This window comes from Pangasianodon hypophthalmus, chromosome 15 (assembly GCF_027358585.1).
Source record: "Pangasianodon hypophthalmus isolate fPanHyp1 chromosome 15, fPanHyp1.pri, whole genome shotgun sequence".
NCBI lineage: Eukaryota > Metazoa > Chordata > Actinopteri > Siluriformes > Pangasiidae > Pangasianodon > Pangasianodon hypophthalmus.
In genome coordinates, this window is record NC_069724.1 from 24,034,604 (window position 1) to 24,050,987 (window position 16,384).

Sequence of the window (16,384 nt, forward strand, 5' to 3'; positions counted from 1 at the left end):
TGGTAGAAAGCAAGTGTTTCGCTGTATATTTTTATTTCAGTCTCGATTATATCGCGTGAGAGGGAGTCATCCAGGATGTCGGCTCACCTGTTCTGTCAATTTACCTTCTAGTGTGGGTTTTAGATGTTGTGCTAACATTACCAGGTTTGAACGACTAGAGTACAAAATACACAGATTAACTGAAACACACAGTAAACCAGCAGAAATGAGCAGGTGTTTGGTTTCTGTAACTCTAGCTAGCTGTGTGAGAATTCAAAGCTGAAACCAATCATCGAGGTACACAAGTCAACTACAAGTACTGAAACATTCTCTGCCCTGCGAACAGCTGCATTCATCTTTGCCTTGTTAAGTAAAAAATTTCAATGCGTGTACAGATTCATCTAAAGTATTTCTTTGTATACATGAACGATTCCAGGACGATGACTGCAGGGAACGTAGAACCAAACGTGTGTGTGTAATGACTTCTCTGAGCCTGCTGGGACACGCCTCAATCCTACAGAAAGCTCATGAGATTATATCGAAGACTGAAATAGTCACCACAAGCGCATCATCATTGAGACCCTGTTGGAACCATAATGGTGGAATCACACACACAGCTTTAAAAATCACAGCACTGTAATGTGATGTCATGTAATGCCATGTGATGCGATGTAATTTAAAGTGATGTAATGTGATGTAAAGTGATGTAATGCCATGTGATGTAATTTAAAGCGATGTAATTTGATGTTATGTAATGTAATGTCATGTGATGTGATGTGATGTGATGTAAACTCTGGCACGGCGGCCGTGAGCAAATAACAGCAAACCACTCGGGTTACTCACTCATCTGATCGCCATTCCACGGGTTTCCTTCCGCAAACAGATGCATTTAAAATACACTACAACAAAACACAACAATAAATCATAAATTACAGCCGTGAGTGAAATCTTTAGTATGTAGGGCTGAGCAATATGACGATATAATACGGATATCGTGATAATTTATATCACAATACACTTATCTGAGATGTTGCAGGTATTACGATCTTTTTATTACATTTTGAAAAAAATAATCACACATTTAAAAAATACATTTTTTAATCAATCATTTTTTTCACTGCCATTAAAATATTTGTTTGTTTGTTTACTGCACATTAAATACATTTTCAGCAATATCAGTTTTACACAGGTTCTTGTTTTAATGCAACACTACTGTTTTGTTTGATAGCAAACCCAGATTACTTTATGCATGTGATGTATCATAGAAAAGTACCGCGGTATTTCTGTGATCATATCGCCCAGCCCTGTTAGCAAGTGTAGTAAAGATAGCAAGCCGTTACATTAGCTCAATGAGTAACACTAATTTATCACTTACCAGGCACAAGTCATTGTGTTTTTATCTTTACTGTCTGAGCTTCAGTTTCTTCTCTTTCCTCTCTTCTCTCTCTTCTCTTCCCTCTCTCTTCTCTTCCCTCTCTCTTCTCTTCCTAACCGGAAGTCACACTCATTCTCTCACCACCTCCTCTTAATCACTGCAGGTAAACAAAGCGACGCGACTAATTGGGCCGCCAATCAGCGACTTCCAAAACCACGTGACTAAATTAGCTGCATCCTATTGGATCTACTGACTTCCCAGCTCTCTACAGCAGAAAGCACAGGAACTGTGTGGTCTTTCATTACAGACCTGCTAATAAACCTGGATAATTATGTTGCACATATCACATAAGATCATGTTCAGGATAATTAGATTGGCCAATTAGCGAAATCACGTGATCAGATTAGCGACATCCTATTGGACAAAAATCAGGAAAATTATGGATTACGTTTGAAATTCCACAATATGAGCACAAAATAATAAAGTATATCACTGGGAGAAGTGTTTCAGCTGAATGTAGTTGTAAAATATTTGGTATAATAAATCGTAAAAGTAACTTTATTTGTACCGAAGGTTTTTTTTTTTTTTTGGTCCAAATTCTGACGTCATATGTTTTTTTAAGTAATACATGTTTAGTCCTATAACATGCTTTTAATCACCAACATCTGACGTGGTTTTGTGAATAATTAAGTAGCCTGTGGGTCTGACAACTCAGTAGTGAACTTACTGTAATAGTGAACTCAGTAGTGAACTCAGTAGTGAACTTACTGTAATAGTGAACTCAGTAGTGAACTCAGTAGTGAACTTACTGTAATAGTGCACTCAGTAGTGAACTCAGTAGTGAACTCAGTAGTGAACTTAATAGTGAACTCAGTAGTGAACTTACTGTAATAGTGAACTCAGTAGTGAACTTACTGTAATAGTGCACTCAGTAGTGCACTCAGTAGTGAACTTAATAGTGAACTTAATAGTGAACTCAGTAGTGAACTCAGTAGTGCACTCAGTAGTGAACTTACTGTAATAGTGCACTCAGTAGTGAACTTAATAGTGAACTTAATAGTGAACTCAGTAGTGCATCAGTAGTGCATCAGTAGTGCATCAGTGGTGAGCAAAACAAAGCTCCAGTTGCGACTCTTCCATCAGGCCTGTGTCGAACCCGACAGCATCTCATTTGTGATGATTAATGTGAATTTTTAAAATATTCAGAAGCTGTAGCCATGTTATCTGCCGGATATCGATTTAGGCGACGGTATCATGTGAGGCGTTTATTTAATAGCCCCGTCTCACTCGTGTGTGCTGAAATATTTATCGCTCGAGTCTACTGTTACACTTGCTGTATAAATCTGATGGGCAGCAGCAATACATCCATAATGAGAAACACAGCAACTGGCTCGTATTTCATTATAGAGCTGCTCATAAACGGGATAATCATGTGGCAATTCTTTCGACTCTTTCAGCTCCCAAATGACTCCTTGACAGTTTTTTTTTTTAAATGCATTACGCAAAATTTCAATGAGCTTGGCTCGATGTTCATACACGTGTTGTATGTTCATACTTTTGTTGTAGGCTACTATAGCCGGTTAGCCTAGCATCTACAACAAACTCGCGTACTAGCCTAACGCTGCAGTGGATAATGGAATTGACTCTTGAGTGTATTTTGACTTTAATGATTCAGTGAGTGAGTCAAGTGAGTCACGTTCAACTCGGCGACTTAATCAATGAATCTCTGCACATTTACTCGTAGGTTCTTAAGTTCCTTTAGTCAAATATAGCGATAACATGATAATATGATCAGTTCAGTCGTGTCCTTTATGAGTTCATCCTCCATTGGGATCATTTCTATATTTCGCTATTCTGGGTTTTATTTGGTGTATTTCATGAAGTGATAAAAAAGAATCACTTCAAAAGAATGATTCATTCACGATTCAGACATCACTACCAAAATCCTTCTAGTAAATTCTGTAAATTCTATGAGGAGACTCATAAAACAGAATTGGATCGATAAGAATGGAAATGGATGTTACAAATGGAGCAGAGTGTCAATTCTGTGCAAGAATTATAAAAACAACATGGCGACTGGCTCTTTTTTTTTTTGAGTATCAGTCCTTATGTAATACAGCCGCCATTTTGAGTGTTATGTTCATATTTCACCCAGGGACCTCTCTCTATACTCTATACTATACTGTCTCTGTCATGACCCGCAATGTTAGCAATATTAGCTTCGTAGCAAACACCATGCACGTCCTGGCTGAATGATTTTGTGTTCGTTTTGTTTTCTGGTCATATTTTATATTATATTATATTATATTATATTATATAATATATTAAACTACATCATGATCTTAAGGTATTTATAATCCATTCCTGCTCTAAAGCGATTCTGTCAGTAAGACATCAAAATGACAACACAGCGCTGGGAATGTAACACCGGCACAACATGTTCGCCAACACTCCCATCTGTCTCATTGTGAAGAGCAAAGGATCTGTCTTAACATATTAATAATTAATGACTGATCTGTATCGAGGGGTTAATGAATGGAGATCCTCGCTGTCCCTGCGCGGCCATTTTTCATATTCTGCTGATGGTCTTTCCTTTTATATATGTGTGTGTGTGTGTGTGTGTGTGTGTGCACTTTGTCTTCATTTCTTTATGGGAACAGAATGTCCATACAGTGCAGAGAACACACAGAAATGCTGACATCGTGATGGCATTCACATGGTACACAAGCTAAATATTTCTTTTTGTATATTAATGTTAATTAATGAATGACACAGAAATACAGAATACTTATTTATGTAAATTTGTGTCTCCTTTCTTTGTGTATTGTGCTATTTAAGCTTGTTTCAGGCCTGAAATATTACAAACACACCAAACAGACATAACTCCATACAAAGCTAGCATTACAGAAGCTAGCATTAGAGAAGCTAGCGTCCAAGTAGTGCTAATCACAAGGAGCTGAGAAACAAAAGAAAAAAGTTATGAGAGGGAAAAATATAGATAGATTTTTTTTTGTTGTTGCTAAAGTTTTGCTAAGTTTTCCCAAACAAGGGTTCGCAAACAATGGGTTTAGCTAATATGGCGAGTGCAAGCTAATTTTAGCTAACATTAGTTAACCTCTAGCACATTAACAGTCATGTACACACGCTTACAGCTAGCTAGGTATCTGGCTAATATTTGGGAAACAATACTGAATATTCCAGATGATAGCTAACATGTTAAGTTTATTAGCAAGCTAAAAATTTTATTATAAGAAAAAAGAAGAAGAAAAAAACAGACACATTGGTAAATGACAATATTTCTTTTATTTTTCTCTCTCCCTCTAGATTTTAAAGGTTTATTATTTACAAACAAACAAAAAACAGAAAAAAGAATTTGTCTGCATAAAGTTGTAAGAAAGTATACATTTTATCATTCATCTTTCCAGATCAAATAACCCAGTTTCTTTCTTTCTTTTTTTTTTTTTTTTTAATTATATATTCTTTTTTTCTAACGCACACAATGAGCACAATGAAAAGATGAGCTGGCTTCGTAGCGTTTTCCCTCGCCTCGTTTTTCATCATGCAGGAAATGAAATGATAATCTCACGTGCATCCAGGAGACTTTGGGTTTTATGCCCTTGTTTATTTGCAGCACGGTCTCTCTTTTGTTCTCTTTAGTTTTCATCTTCACACACACACACACACACACAGACAAAGACAAAGGGATGGAAAGAAACGATAGGAATCTACGTGCTGGTTTCTCGAATGCCTCCATACTGAATGACTGATGTTTATTTGTTTTTAGTGTAGCTGTGCACGTGTGTGTGTTAATAACGTGAGCCGAACGCCGATGTTAAAAGCAGGAAGCATTTTTCTTCTAAAGGCAAAGTCAGTATCAAAAAAATAGCTGCAGCTGACCGTCGCTAACTCTACGCTAGATTAGAGGTGTGCATCAGGACTGGGATCTCACAGAAACTAACACGAAAGTCGGATTTTACTTACAAGCTGGCATGACAAAGAAAGGCCATGTTTATTAACATTAACACATTTGATTAATGTTTATTAACTTCACTAAATGCTATATCCTGGTCAGGGTCTCACTACATTCACGCAACAAACGACAAAGCGACAGATGCCCGTTCATTTTCTACGTACATGTGCGAAACAGAACAACGATTTCAGCGACAGGTAACAAGCAACAGGCAACAGGTGTATGACTCTGTAAAGTGATAAATGCGAGCGATCGGCTCAAATTATCCCTCAGAGCAATCCTACAGCTCATGTGGTCCGACGTTTCTTCAGTTCCCCACTCACAACTTTACTGTTTGATGTTCAGAAATGGATGAAAAACCTATAACCTTATAATGGTTTCCTTTTATCCTGTCGCATACGTACATTTAATGGATATGGAGACGTTAAGAAGAAAAAGAAAGCTCGGAAGGAAGCAGCAAAAATCGTCTGTGCCTCTGGTGAGTGTACCTAGCTAGTACAGTTAGCTTGTTTTGCTAATCGACTCTGAAAATGATACTAGCACTAAGCCGAGCACGTAATATATGTCAATTTTCACACTGTGTTTAACTAGTTAGCTTAAATATACAGTATAGCTACTACCGTTTATCACAGAAAAAAAAAAAAGCTGGACAGGCCACGCCCACAAGCGACAGCAGTAGCAATCAGGACACGCCCACAAGAGACAAACTACGAGTGATACAAGCTACACTGATAGTGAGAACGTCACACTGGGTCACGTGATTTAAATGACTAGTTTGTTTATATTTATGGAAACGAATTTGGTTAAAAATATTGCAGAGAGGTACAAATAAGAACAATAACTGCAAGACTGACATTAAAAACACAACAGTCCCTCGCACACCTCTGCGCTACACTACACCGTATACACTACGGCATAGAGAGACGTGACATCTCACTTTATCATTAAAACATCTCAAATCAAACCAAATGTAATGTATTGCGAGTTTCATACCGAAACGTTCCGTGATCGGAAAGTGCAATTTCGAAGAATTTTACACTTTGGCCAGTTTTGCTCCACACACTCCAATGAGTCCAAACCAAACAGCGCTAGAAATGATTTATAAATAATTTTCTAAATGAATTAAATTCATTTTCACAAGTGATCTGGAACTTTCTACGTACGTTCATTTGCATCCCAGACCTACGCGAAATGTGTTAGTTGATATCTCTTGGACTATACAATCTTTTTTTGTTATTATTAGCTGTTGTGTTTTACGCAGAAAATCAACCTGCATGTTATAATGTTAGAATTAGCTTAATTGTGTCCGTTTAGTGTTTTTACAATAAATGAGCAGATTTTTGAGTTGTTCAGTAACATGCATAAAAAAATTTGATCAAAATCACAGCTGCCAAACAAAAACGGCAAACTGTAATCACCAAACTGTCGCCAAATTAAAGCCCGGATTCTCAGCGTGGCTGGGTTTTGCTAACTGATATGCTAGCATCTTTACCAAAAGATTCACTGTAAAGTTGCACGCTACTGATAAATAAAACGCCACACAGATGCAGGTTATAGGAGTCATATGCCTGCATGCCTGTATTCCTGCATATTAATCTACAGTACTTATTAATTATAACTATTAATACAATTATAGTTAGTAATTATTAAACCACTGCTGTTAGCTGAAATTAGCTTTATCATAGCAGGAGTGGACTGAAAAACCGAGAAGCTAGAGAGGAGCTGAATTACATGATTTTAGCATGAGGCCTTTAGCGTGGCGTGTCAGATTTGCCAGGAAAGTACGCTAAAGATGAACAGATATGCACGGTCCTTTTGCTGCCTTCAAGTCCTTCTCACAAGATCCTACTTTTTTTTTTACGAGTTTGAAGAACAGCATGATGTGAGCACAAAAGTTTCTGGAGGAAAATAAAATGCGTGGCCTGGAGAAATTTTGTTACGTTAAGGCTTCTTCACACTGTATGATTTTTATCAGTTATCCTAAAAATTCCTTAAAAATTGTGAAAGAACAAATTCCTCAGTCGTTAGTTCTAAAATTGGACCTCTATTCGGACAGGATTGGGTTCTCGGGTGTTTTTAAACATCTTCTTCATGATGATAAAACTCTTACATCTGGACAGCAGCTATGTTAAAGCAGGAGGACGAGTTTCTGCATCGCACATGGTCATGTGATCACGCTTATTTATTTAGCAGCAAATAAATAAACATTGGATAATTACAGAACTGACAGCGATATAACCGCTCAATCGTTTGTTTCTAGAAAACTAGAAATTACGGCATAGTGGCGTGTTTGTGCGTAACATCTCGTAATTACGATATTTCCAACAGGACTTGAAGGCAACACACATTTTCTACGCCTGCGTTTTAGAGATTCCCCCTGATTTTGTACATTTGGCCATCTTTCTATGATGTTTTTAGAAGACGTTGAACGGATACACACTCGTCCGTGCGTGCACACAACAGGAACGATCAGACGGGTGAAGTATGGCTATAGTTTAGGCACAAATACTTAAGAACGTGCTTTTGGTGAAGATTCTTCTGATACGCTTCGGTTACACATACACACAATAATCATTTCCAGGCAGACAGAAAAAGAAAATAAAAACTTCTCACAATACATTTAAACGTCAACTGTTTTAAATAGTATCTTCTGTAAGTATTTGTGATGGTGCATGCGGTAACGTGGAGATGCCTGGAGTTGGGGTCACTGCAGTACGCCGAGGTTCTGTGAGTCCTGTAAGTCTGAAGCGTGTTGTAAATGAGGCTTGAAACTCGAGGAAGGCTTATATCTCTGACGCTTTACTGCCGTCTTATTTAACCCTCATGTTCTGTTCACTGTTTAGATTGTATAGTAAACTAGTATCCATTTGTAAGTCCTCAGTAAATCGTATCTTTATCTCAGTGAAGATATGGAGACAAGAAATTTTCTGCAAAACATAATATGAGATTTCATGAGATTTAAGTTCTAGAGAAAAAGATCCTATGGAAAATTTTTCAATTCAATTCTATTCTTTATTAGCTGCAATAAAAATAAAACCCTTAAAATATGAAAATGCAATATCGTGTTAAGATATGCACTGAAACGCTGGAAATTCCCAACTCTGACTAAAACAGCCTGAATGAGATTCACTGAGTTCAGTGACTCAACAAAGGAGCCAATCTCTGTCATGACCAAATGATTCACTGATTCACACACTGACCTGAATGAGAGAGGATCGAGTCTCTGTCATTACCAAATGATTCACTGATTCACACACTGACCTGAATGAGAGAGGATCGAGTCTCTGTCACTGATTCACACACTGACCTCAGTGAGAGAGGATTGAGTCTCTGTCATTACCAAATGATTCACTGATTCACACACTGACCTGAACGAGAGAGGATCGAGTCTCTGTCATTACCAAATGATTCACTGATTCATACACTGACCTGAATGAGAAAGCAGCAAATCTCGGTCATGATTAAATGAGTCAGTGACTCACACACTGACCTGAATGAGAGAGGATCGAGTCTCTGTCACTGATTCACACACTGACCTGAACGAGAGAGGATCGAGTCTCTGTCACTGATTCACACACTGACCTCAGTGAGAGAGGATTGAGTCTCTGTCATTACCAAATGATTCACTGATTCACACACTGACCTGAATGAGAGAGGATCGAGTCTCTGTCATTACCAAATGATTCACTGATTCACACACTGACCTGAACGAGAGAGGATCGAGTCTCTGTCATTACCAAATGATTCACTGATTCACACACTGACCTGAACGAGAGAGGATCGAGTCTCTGTCATTACCAAATGATTCACTGATTCACACACTGACCTGAATGAGAAAGCAGCAAATCTCGGTCATGATTAAATGAGTCAGTGATTCACACACTGACCTGAAATAGAGAGCAGCGAATCTCGGTCTTGATTAAAAGATTCAGTGATTCACACGCTTACCTGAATGAGAGAGAAATGAATCTCAGTCATGATCCAAAGATTTGCTGATTCACATTCTGAGTCGAATGAGAGAAGAGTGAATCTTAGTTATGATCAAAAGATTCACTGATTCACAGAAAAAAGATAAGGTAATAGAGTACCTAATGAGAGAAAGTACTGACGTCAAGGACACGTGAGCTTCCTACGAGGAATCTGATAAAATTTTGCTTATGATGTGAAAAAAAAAACAAACATAACCCTTCAGGTTCATTTCATCGATATGTTGTATGTAGAGTGAACAGAATATAAGGGTTATAATTCAGCACGACAGACCTGATCTACCTGAGCCCCAAGCCTCATGGAGGATGCTCACACACACACACACACACACACACACACGCACACACACGCACACACGAGAGAAACCTTAATGCAACACAGCTTCAGCTTTAGTTTGCTTCTTAGATATGCCTGAACTGAAACAAATATTTTCTTCTCATCTTTGCTACCGTTTACAGACAGACTGCGACACAGAAAACAAATCCTTATTCAATAACAGCAATGAAAAGCCGTGTACAGTGCAAATCAGATTCATTCTGACATTTCATTCTGCGCATCAGTGATGCAGCCGAGATGGACTTATTTGCTCGCATACTCCCTCCCTCTCTCTCTCTCTCTCACTCTCTCTTAAAAAAAGAGTTGTGCAATGATCATGCAAACCACAGTTTGGTTAGCGGTGCTTGTTATGAAGTGTACAGAGATGAATAATTGACCGCTCCTAAGCCCCAGCTATGCGTTGTTCCTGTTGCTATCTGGGTTGAATTTCTGAAAAATGGATTAAACTTTATTTACCTCAAGACAGAAATAAATCAGTTAAAAGCCAACAACAGGGCGTTTAAAAAGAAAATGGAGGCTACGGCTTTTTGCCTGAGCTGAGCTAGATAAATTAGTTTGTTTTACTATAGCTATAAAGTTACTGCACAGCTAATTTGGGAAAATCAGTAAGAACATTAGCATTAAGATTAGATTATAGTTGCTTTTAACAATGCATATGAGTACGCAAAATGGCTGCCACATTCTCAGAAATTAATGCTGCGTGACGCAATACCAGCGTAAATACAAGGGGCAGTATAGCACCATGTGACTCAGTGTCCACAACTGACATTGCATTGTGTCACAAATTGCATCCTGATGCACAATTCTAGACGCTTATGTGAATTTTTATGTCACAGCGCTGTTAAATTCTTGATTCTGATCAGGTCAGAAGGTGTCGATGAATTTATCATTTCTATAATAACGACCCACACAGGGATTTGTACAGAATACGCTCCAGATAAACAGGTTAAATTGCATGTGTAATCATTGATATGAGTTTTTTTTTATGGTTTAAATTTTCGGTAAAGGAGATTTTCATCATTTATGGAAGGAGTCTCCAGTGTCAGTGCTTTGTGACAGTGTAACAGCTTTCCGACATCTTCAGGACAGAGGAGTTTACGCTTTGCGGTTTCTCGGAAACATGACAATCTGCAGGTTTTCTGTCTTTTTAACTATGATGTGTATGATGTGTTATTCTTTAATTAATAAAAATGTAATTGCTGGGATATAAGAGGAATAACACACTTACATAATTAATTTCAGGGTGGTAACGGTAACCGCGCATTGAGACAGGGCTTGGGATCGGTCAGTTACGTAAAAGACGTTGTACTGAAAGATGTGACGTGAAACTGTGAATGTGAATTGCTTACGAAGAAAAACGATAAATTTAAGCAACTGCATAGCGATTATAGAGAGTAATGTTGATTGCTTAAGCATAATACTGACGTAAACATAAAACAGAAATAGACGGAGTCAGTGCACTGTTCAGATTACAGTAATGATAAGGTTCTTATCGTTCATGTTTATTGATGTTCGATAAATACGGGGCCCATTTAGAAATGACGTCCTGAAATAAGTGTGCTTTTAGACTACAAAAAGCTTTTTGTCCCATCATTGATCTCTCCACGCTGCTGTTCTCTGGTCTCTAAAGATCACTATAAATGCTCGCACCGGCTTTTATAGCGATATATAAATCCCGTATCGACTAAGCGATCACGCCATCGTTTGCATTAAGGTTTGCATGTCTCTAATGATAATGATAACTCGTGATTGGTGTCACTTTTGTACATATGCATATATATATATATATATGTGTGTGATATCCAGGCTTCAGACTGGTAAGACATTGCCATGTTCGAGAATGCACCACACGTTATTCTGCAAGGACTAGCTCTACAAAACTATTTACAACACACATATAGTTTTGTCTTTATATCACAGTCTATTGCATAATGGTGATAATCTTTAGTTTATAAATATTATAAATGTACACAGTCCGACATTTCATCATGTCCATCTCAGAAACCAGGGGTAGAAAATAATCCACCTGCAACCCTAATCCCTCTTTACAAATTATAAACAGGAGAAAAGCATAAAATAAATAAAGAAATGAAAAGAAAAAAAATCAGCAACTTTTATTCCCTTTGATCCCGTAACACTGCCTCGGTCTTAACACTACACTTCAGTTACTGGACTGTTGTATTGCAGAGTAGAAACTCAGAGCCGCGTTTACCCGCTCTTTCCTCCTCGTAATCTCCATCTTCCTGACAAATATCCAGATTGATGAATGTGCTTTTTTTTTTTTTTTTTTGAGCGCCAGTATTGGTTTTGCGTGTAGGTTTTCCACAGTGATGCCAAAAAAGCTGCTGAATGCTGAACTTGTATTTGGACATCGCCTCGAAAAAAAAAATTAAGGAATCAATTCCAGAAAAACAAAACAGCTTGCCAGCTATCATGTTTCATTCCAGTTACAAAAACGAAGACAAACAAACAGGGAAAAAAAAAACAAAAAGGAAAAAAATCCAACGTCCATCATATATACATATCAGAAAGGAAGACTTGCATTTATACTAGTGTTTTCCCGCCTTTTTTTCATATAGGCAGTGCCAAATATTCTAGATTTACACGTATATATTTGTATAATATACATTCTTACGTTGAAGGGGAAAGGTTTCTAAAATAGAATATAATACAAGGGTAAGTCTGTACAGGATATCTACGAGGTTGGTTGGAGGAAGAAACAAAAATACTCGTCTCTTTTTTTTCGCATCTCCATAAAAATGAAGCAAAATCATTTTTTAAAAAAAAAATCAATCAATAAATAAATGAGGAAGAACAACAAAAAGAAAAATCATAAATTCGACGCAAACCGCATCTTGTCTTGTTCAGTCTCAGTGCCGCTGCTTAAGACGGCCGACTCTCTCCGGGATCCCATGGGATCTCTGTGCTGGACCGTAGAGGGTGCCGCTCGCACTGGTGGTAGCGCGCCTGATGACATTTGTCGGAAAAGCGCCACCCTCGGAGGGACCGTGGCGCGAATGGTGCCCTGCTGTGGGGCAGAGCCAGGGGCCTGTGGGGAGGGGCTTGCTGCGGGCTGGATAGATGCCAAAGATTCTCCAGAGGATGGATGTTGCCTAATGGCTAGTGAGGTTTCATGAGGCAGCGAGGGCTGAGAGGCCGAAAGATGGCGCACGTCCCTGCTAAGACTGCTATGAACCTCGTTTCTTTGCGGGGACGCCTGCTGCGGCTGCGACGACTGCTGCTGTTGCTGCTGCTGTGTTGTCACGGCTGACAGCTGGGGCACGAGGGACAGCTGTGAAGCCGTGGGCGATCCATACTGGAAGGTTCGCCCTGCCGTGAACGAGCAGGGCGACATGACGCCTCCGGCCATTGGCTGCTGCTGTAGGGGCGTGGCTGGGTTGCCTGGCGACGAGAAGGCCACGCTCCCAGCTAGGCGAGCCGCAGGGAGGATGGACGCCGAGGTGCTGTAGCTCATGGGAGGCATAGGGGTCATGGGTGAGGATTGTGGTTGCTGCTGGAACTGGCTGTTGGCGAAAGGAGGCTGAGCCGGAGAGTTAATGATGGAATTTCCGGACATGGGGGTCGAATTCGCACCTGTGACCGACTGCTTCCTCTCCACCATCATCACCATCTCCCGGTCCTGTCGGATAATCTGCTTCAGAAGCTCGTTCTCCTGTGTATTGAACACGCCAGCATTCAGGTCCTTCTGGAACTTCTGAAGCAGGAGGGAGTTCTTCTTCCCTGGAAAGAACAAAATGTTAGCTAGCTACGATGACCATCATGCAGCATATGAAATATTACAGCATATGAGGTGGAAAACAGTGAAGATGTAATGGAGACACAGGGACAACATGAAGGGAAGACTGATAGCTAGCAAAAACACAGTGCTAAATAAATTTGACGTGCCTAAAAACACTTGATGTAACTAAATCCTATGAAGAACTTTGTTCTAATACATTATCAAGATCACATACACAACACACACCTTAGCATTATCTATTGACTTATCCATGAGAAGACATGGTGCAATGGCAAAGTGTTGCTGTCGGTAGACTTCATTTGGAGTTCCTTGCTTAATTAACCAACTAGACTGACTTTATTTCAATCAGAGATGGAATGATTTTAACATTTAATGTCTAGAGCATTGACTAAACTGTCCATACAGATCCAAGAGCGGCCCTTTTAGGTCCATTAAGACTGAGATCATTTGAAGTCCGTGACATGCGACCATTAACCGAATATTAGATCTCGACTGCAATAAAGACAAACAACACACCAACCGTTTCGATCAGGTCTTTATGTATGTAGTTCAATACCCCGACTCGATGCAGGAATGCTAAATGACTCTTATAATGGTAGGAATGTCTTTTAAACATAACTCTACCAAGTAAAGATAATTACAGAGTCTGTCAGAGGTGGAATTACATTTACACTCTCCTGAGATGCAGAACCTTCTTCAGTGCGAGGAACTGTCAGAAACAAGGCACTCGAGAAATCAATTTCGGTGACAAGCATCGATTAGATACTGTGTGTAAGGAGGTGTGAGGTGTAGACAATACGATTGGTTATGTAGGGTTATTTGACACACAGTGTGTCACAGTGTATGATTTGAGGTTGATGGTGTGGGGGTTTGATTTTATAGCACAAAACTAGCGCTTTGTCTTATAGATTTATTTCTTGGCGAAAGCTTCCAGAAATCATCGATTTTCTCCCCAGGTTTAACTATATCCAGTTCCCACCCACTCTCTGGATCTCCCTGTCACATAACAGCTGCCAACCCCAGCAGGGTGAAGGCCGGGACATCTTTCCAAACTGCTGCTCACGCCAGAGCTGCGTGTTCTTGGATGAAGACACCAACTACCCTATTCTGTATACATGAACTAACTTCGGTGTCCTTGTCATACAGAGAGCAGGGACAATTACACCTGCTTGGACTTTTGGCCACCAATGGCTGTGGTGTCTCCAGGATTCCAACCTGCAATTTATGTCTTTTTCATAACGAACATTCTTCTCATCTAGAGATCAGGGACAATTATTCATGCTTGGACCCCCAACCACAAATGGCTCTGGCATTGTCAGGATTCAAACAAAAGGTGGAAAGCTGGTAGTCCTTGAGAATATAATCAGATTTTTATTGAAATTTTGCTGAAATCTTTACCACTTCATTTTTTCTTATTTTATTTTTTATTGCTGTGGAACTAAAAACATTAGACTGAAGATCAAGCAGAATTCTTGTCATGTCATGGTGGATTATTTCCATCCATCATCACGCAAAAAAATGGTGTGAAAGACCGGCCATGCCACAAATTCCATGCTGTCGTTTGAGCATCACTGCTTCTCAATTCGATTTGCAGAGTTATATTTCTGCAAAAGTAGAAAATTTGCAAGAATTTTTTGGACTTCTCAGATCGAGAAAAATCAGATTATTGTGTCCTGTTCAGACAAAAGCAGCAGTAGTGACTGGGATTTATTTCTTTCGATTTGACCTCTCGTCTTTTTCGGTTTACTGAACAGCCTGCATCCAAGCAGAACTCTTCAATCAGTGGAACTGAAGGCGTAAAAGCCATTAACAATCAATCTCTCAGCTACGGCCTTGAATGTGGAGGTGGCGTCCTTTCTTGCAGCTTTCACCATTCAGCTTGTGCGCCTGCAGGAATCTTCTGATACGTCTTGCTCCTTCACCATTACTGGCTAAATATCTGCAGCTAGAGCTAATCTTCTGTATGGACTTTCAGGCGCAATTCTCCAGGCACAGATAAAACCTGGTTTTGAGATAAATTACACTGTGGGTTGGGATTCTTTCATAAGAGTAACAAAAACAACATTCAGACTCTTGTGCAATCACGCCTGGGTTAATCTGGGTGCCGAAATCTGGACCGCACAAGCGTAGACAGTGAAATATATTCTGTGCAAGGGCTAATGCCTCAGCTGGGGAGCAGAAATGGGGAATGTGATTGGAAAATGAATTTGCCGTGTTCCAGCATGTTATAAGGGCTAAGCAATCAGACTCTGGAGAGACCTTTTTCTTACAGCTTCTCTGTTGAGAATGAGGAAGTATCTTCTGCTGATCAGAGGTAATTTGGATGGTAAATTATAGTTAGATATATAGTACTGCGCAAAAGTCTTTCTTTACACATACAAAAGTTTGTTTGTGACATTTATTTGCTGAGAAAATAAATGTTTGGAAACCTAATGCAGAAGAAATCTAATAAATATCTAAGACAAAAATTTGCACAGTAATAGGGATGTATGTATATTTATACCACACCTCTGTTGAATTCTTGTGTCAGATTTAATTTTCTATAACAGCGGCTCTGACGACAGTGTAGATGTAAATCCCTATTTATGTATCGTTTCTATAGCAACAGCTTATTTACAGGGAATTTTATGGTGGATGCTCACTTAATTTTAGACTTATGATAAAAATGTGCTGTTATTTAACAACTGCAATAACTTCTTATCCTTGATATGGTGAAGTTTTCTTATATAAATATAAAAAACAGAAAACTTCCAGAAAAAATGATAAATTATATCACATATTTTATGTTTTAAATAAATGTATTGGTTTTATTTACTTTTCATTATATATTTAAATGTGCTTTATTTAATCTTATCGGATCTGGATTATATTAATCATTAGCACTTCTCTGACTAACGTTCTGCTGTCAGTTCTGTTTCTGTTTCTTGCTTATTAGTTTCTATTACCCTGTGGTCAATGTGCAGGACCCATCTGAACA

At 39.0% G+C, this 16,384-nt stretch overlaps 1 protein-coding gene across 3 annotated transcripts in view; it reads right to left on the minus strand.

Moving 5' to 3' along the window:
* Positions 1–11,736: 11,736 nt before the first annotated feature.
* LOC113535403 (potassium/sodium hyperpolarization-activated cyclic nucleotide-gated channel 1) overlaps positions 11,737–16,384 on the minus strand; it is a 112,842-nt gene continuing 108,194 nt past the window's right edge. For 2 of the 3 annotated variants that reach the window (XM_026928671.3, XM_026928670.3), the window contains one exon: positions 13,072–13,388. In XM_026928671.3, the coding sequence (XP_026784472.2) occupies positions 13,202–13,388 (187 nt within the window). In that variant the 3' untranslated portion in view covers positions 13,072–13,201. Of the gene's footprint in view, positions 13,389–16,384 lie in introns of all 3 variants that reach the window. The other variant, XM_026928669.3, reaches the window with a different exon arrangement.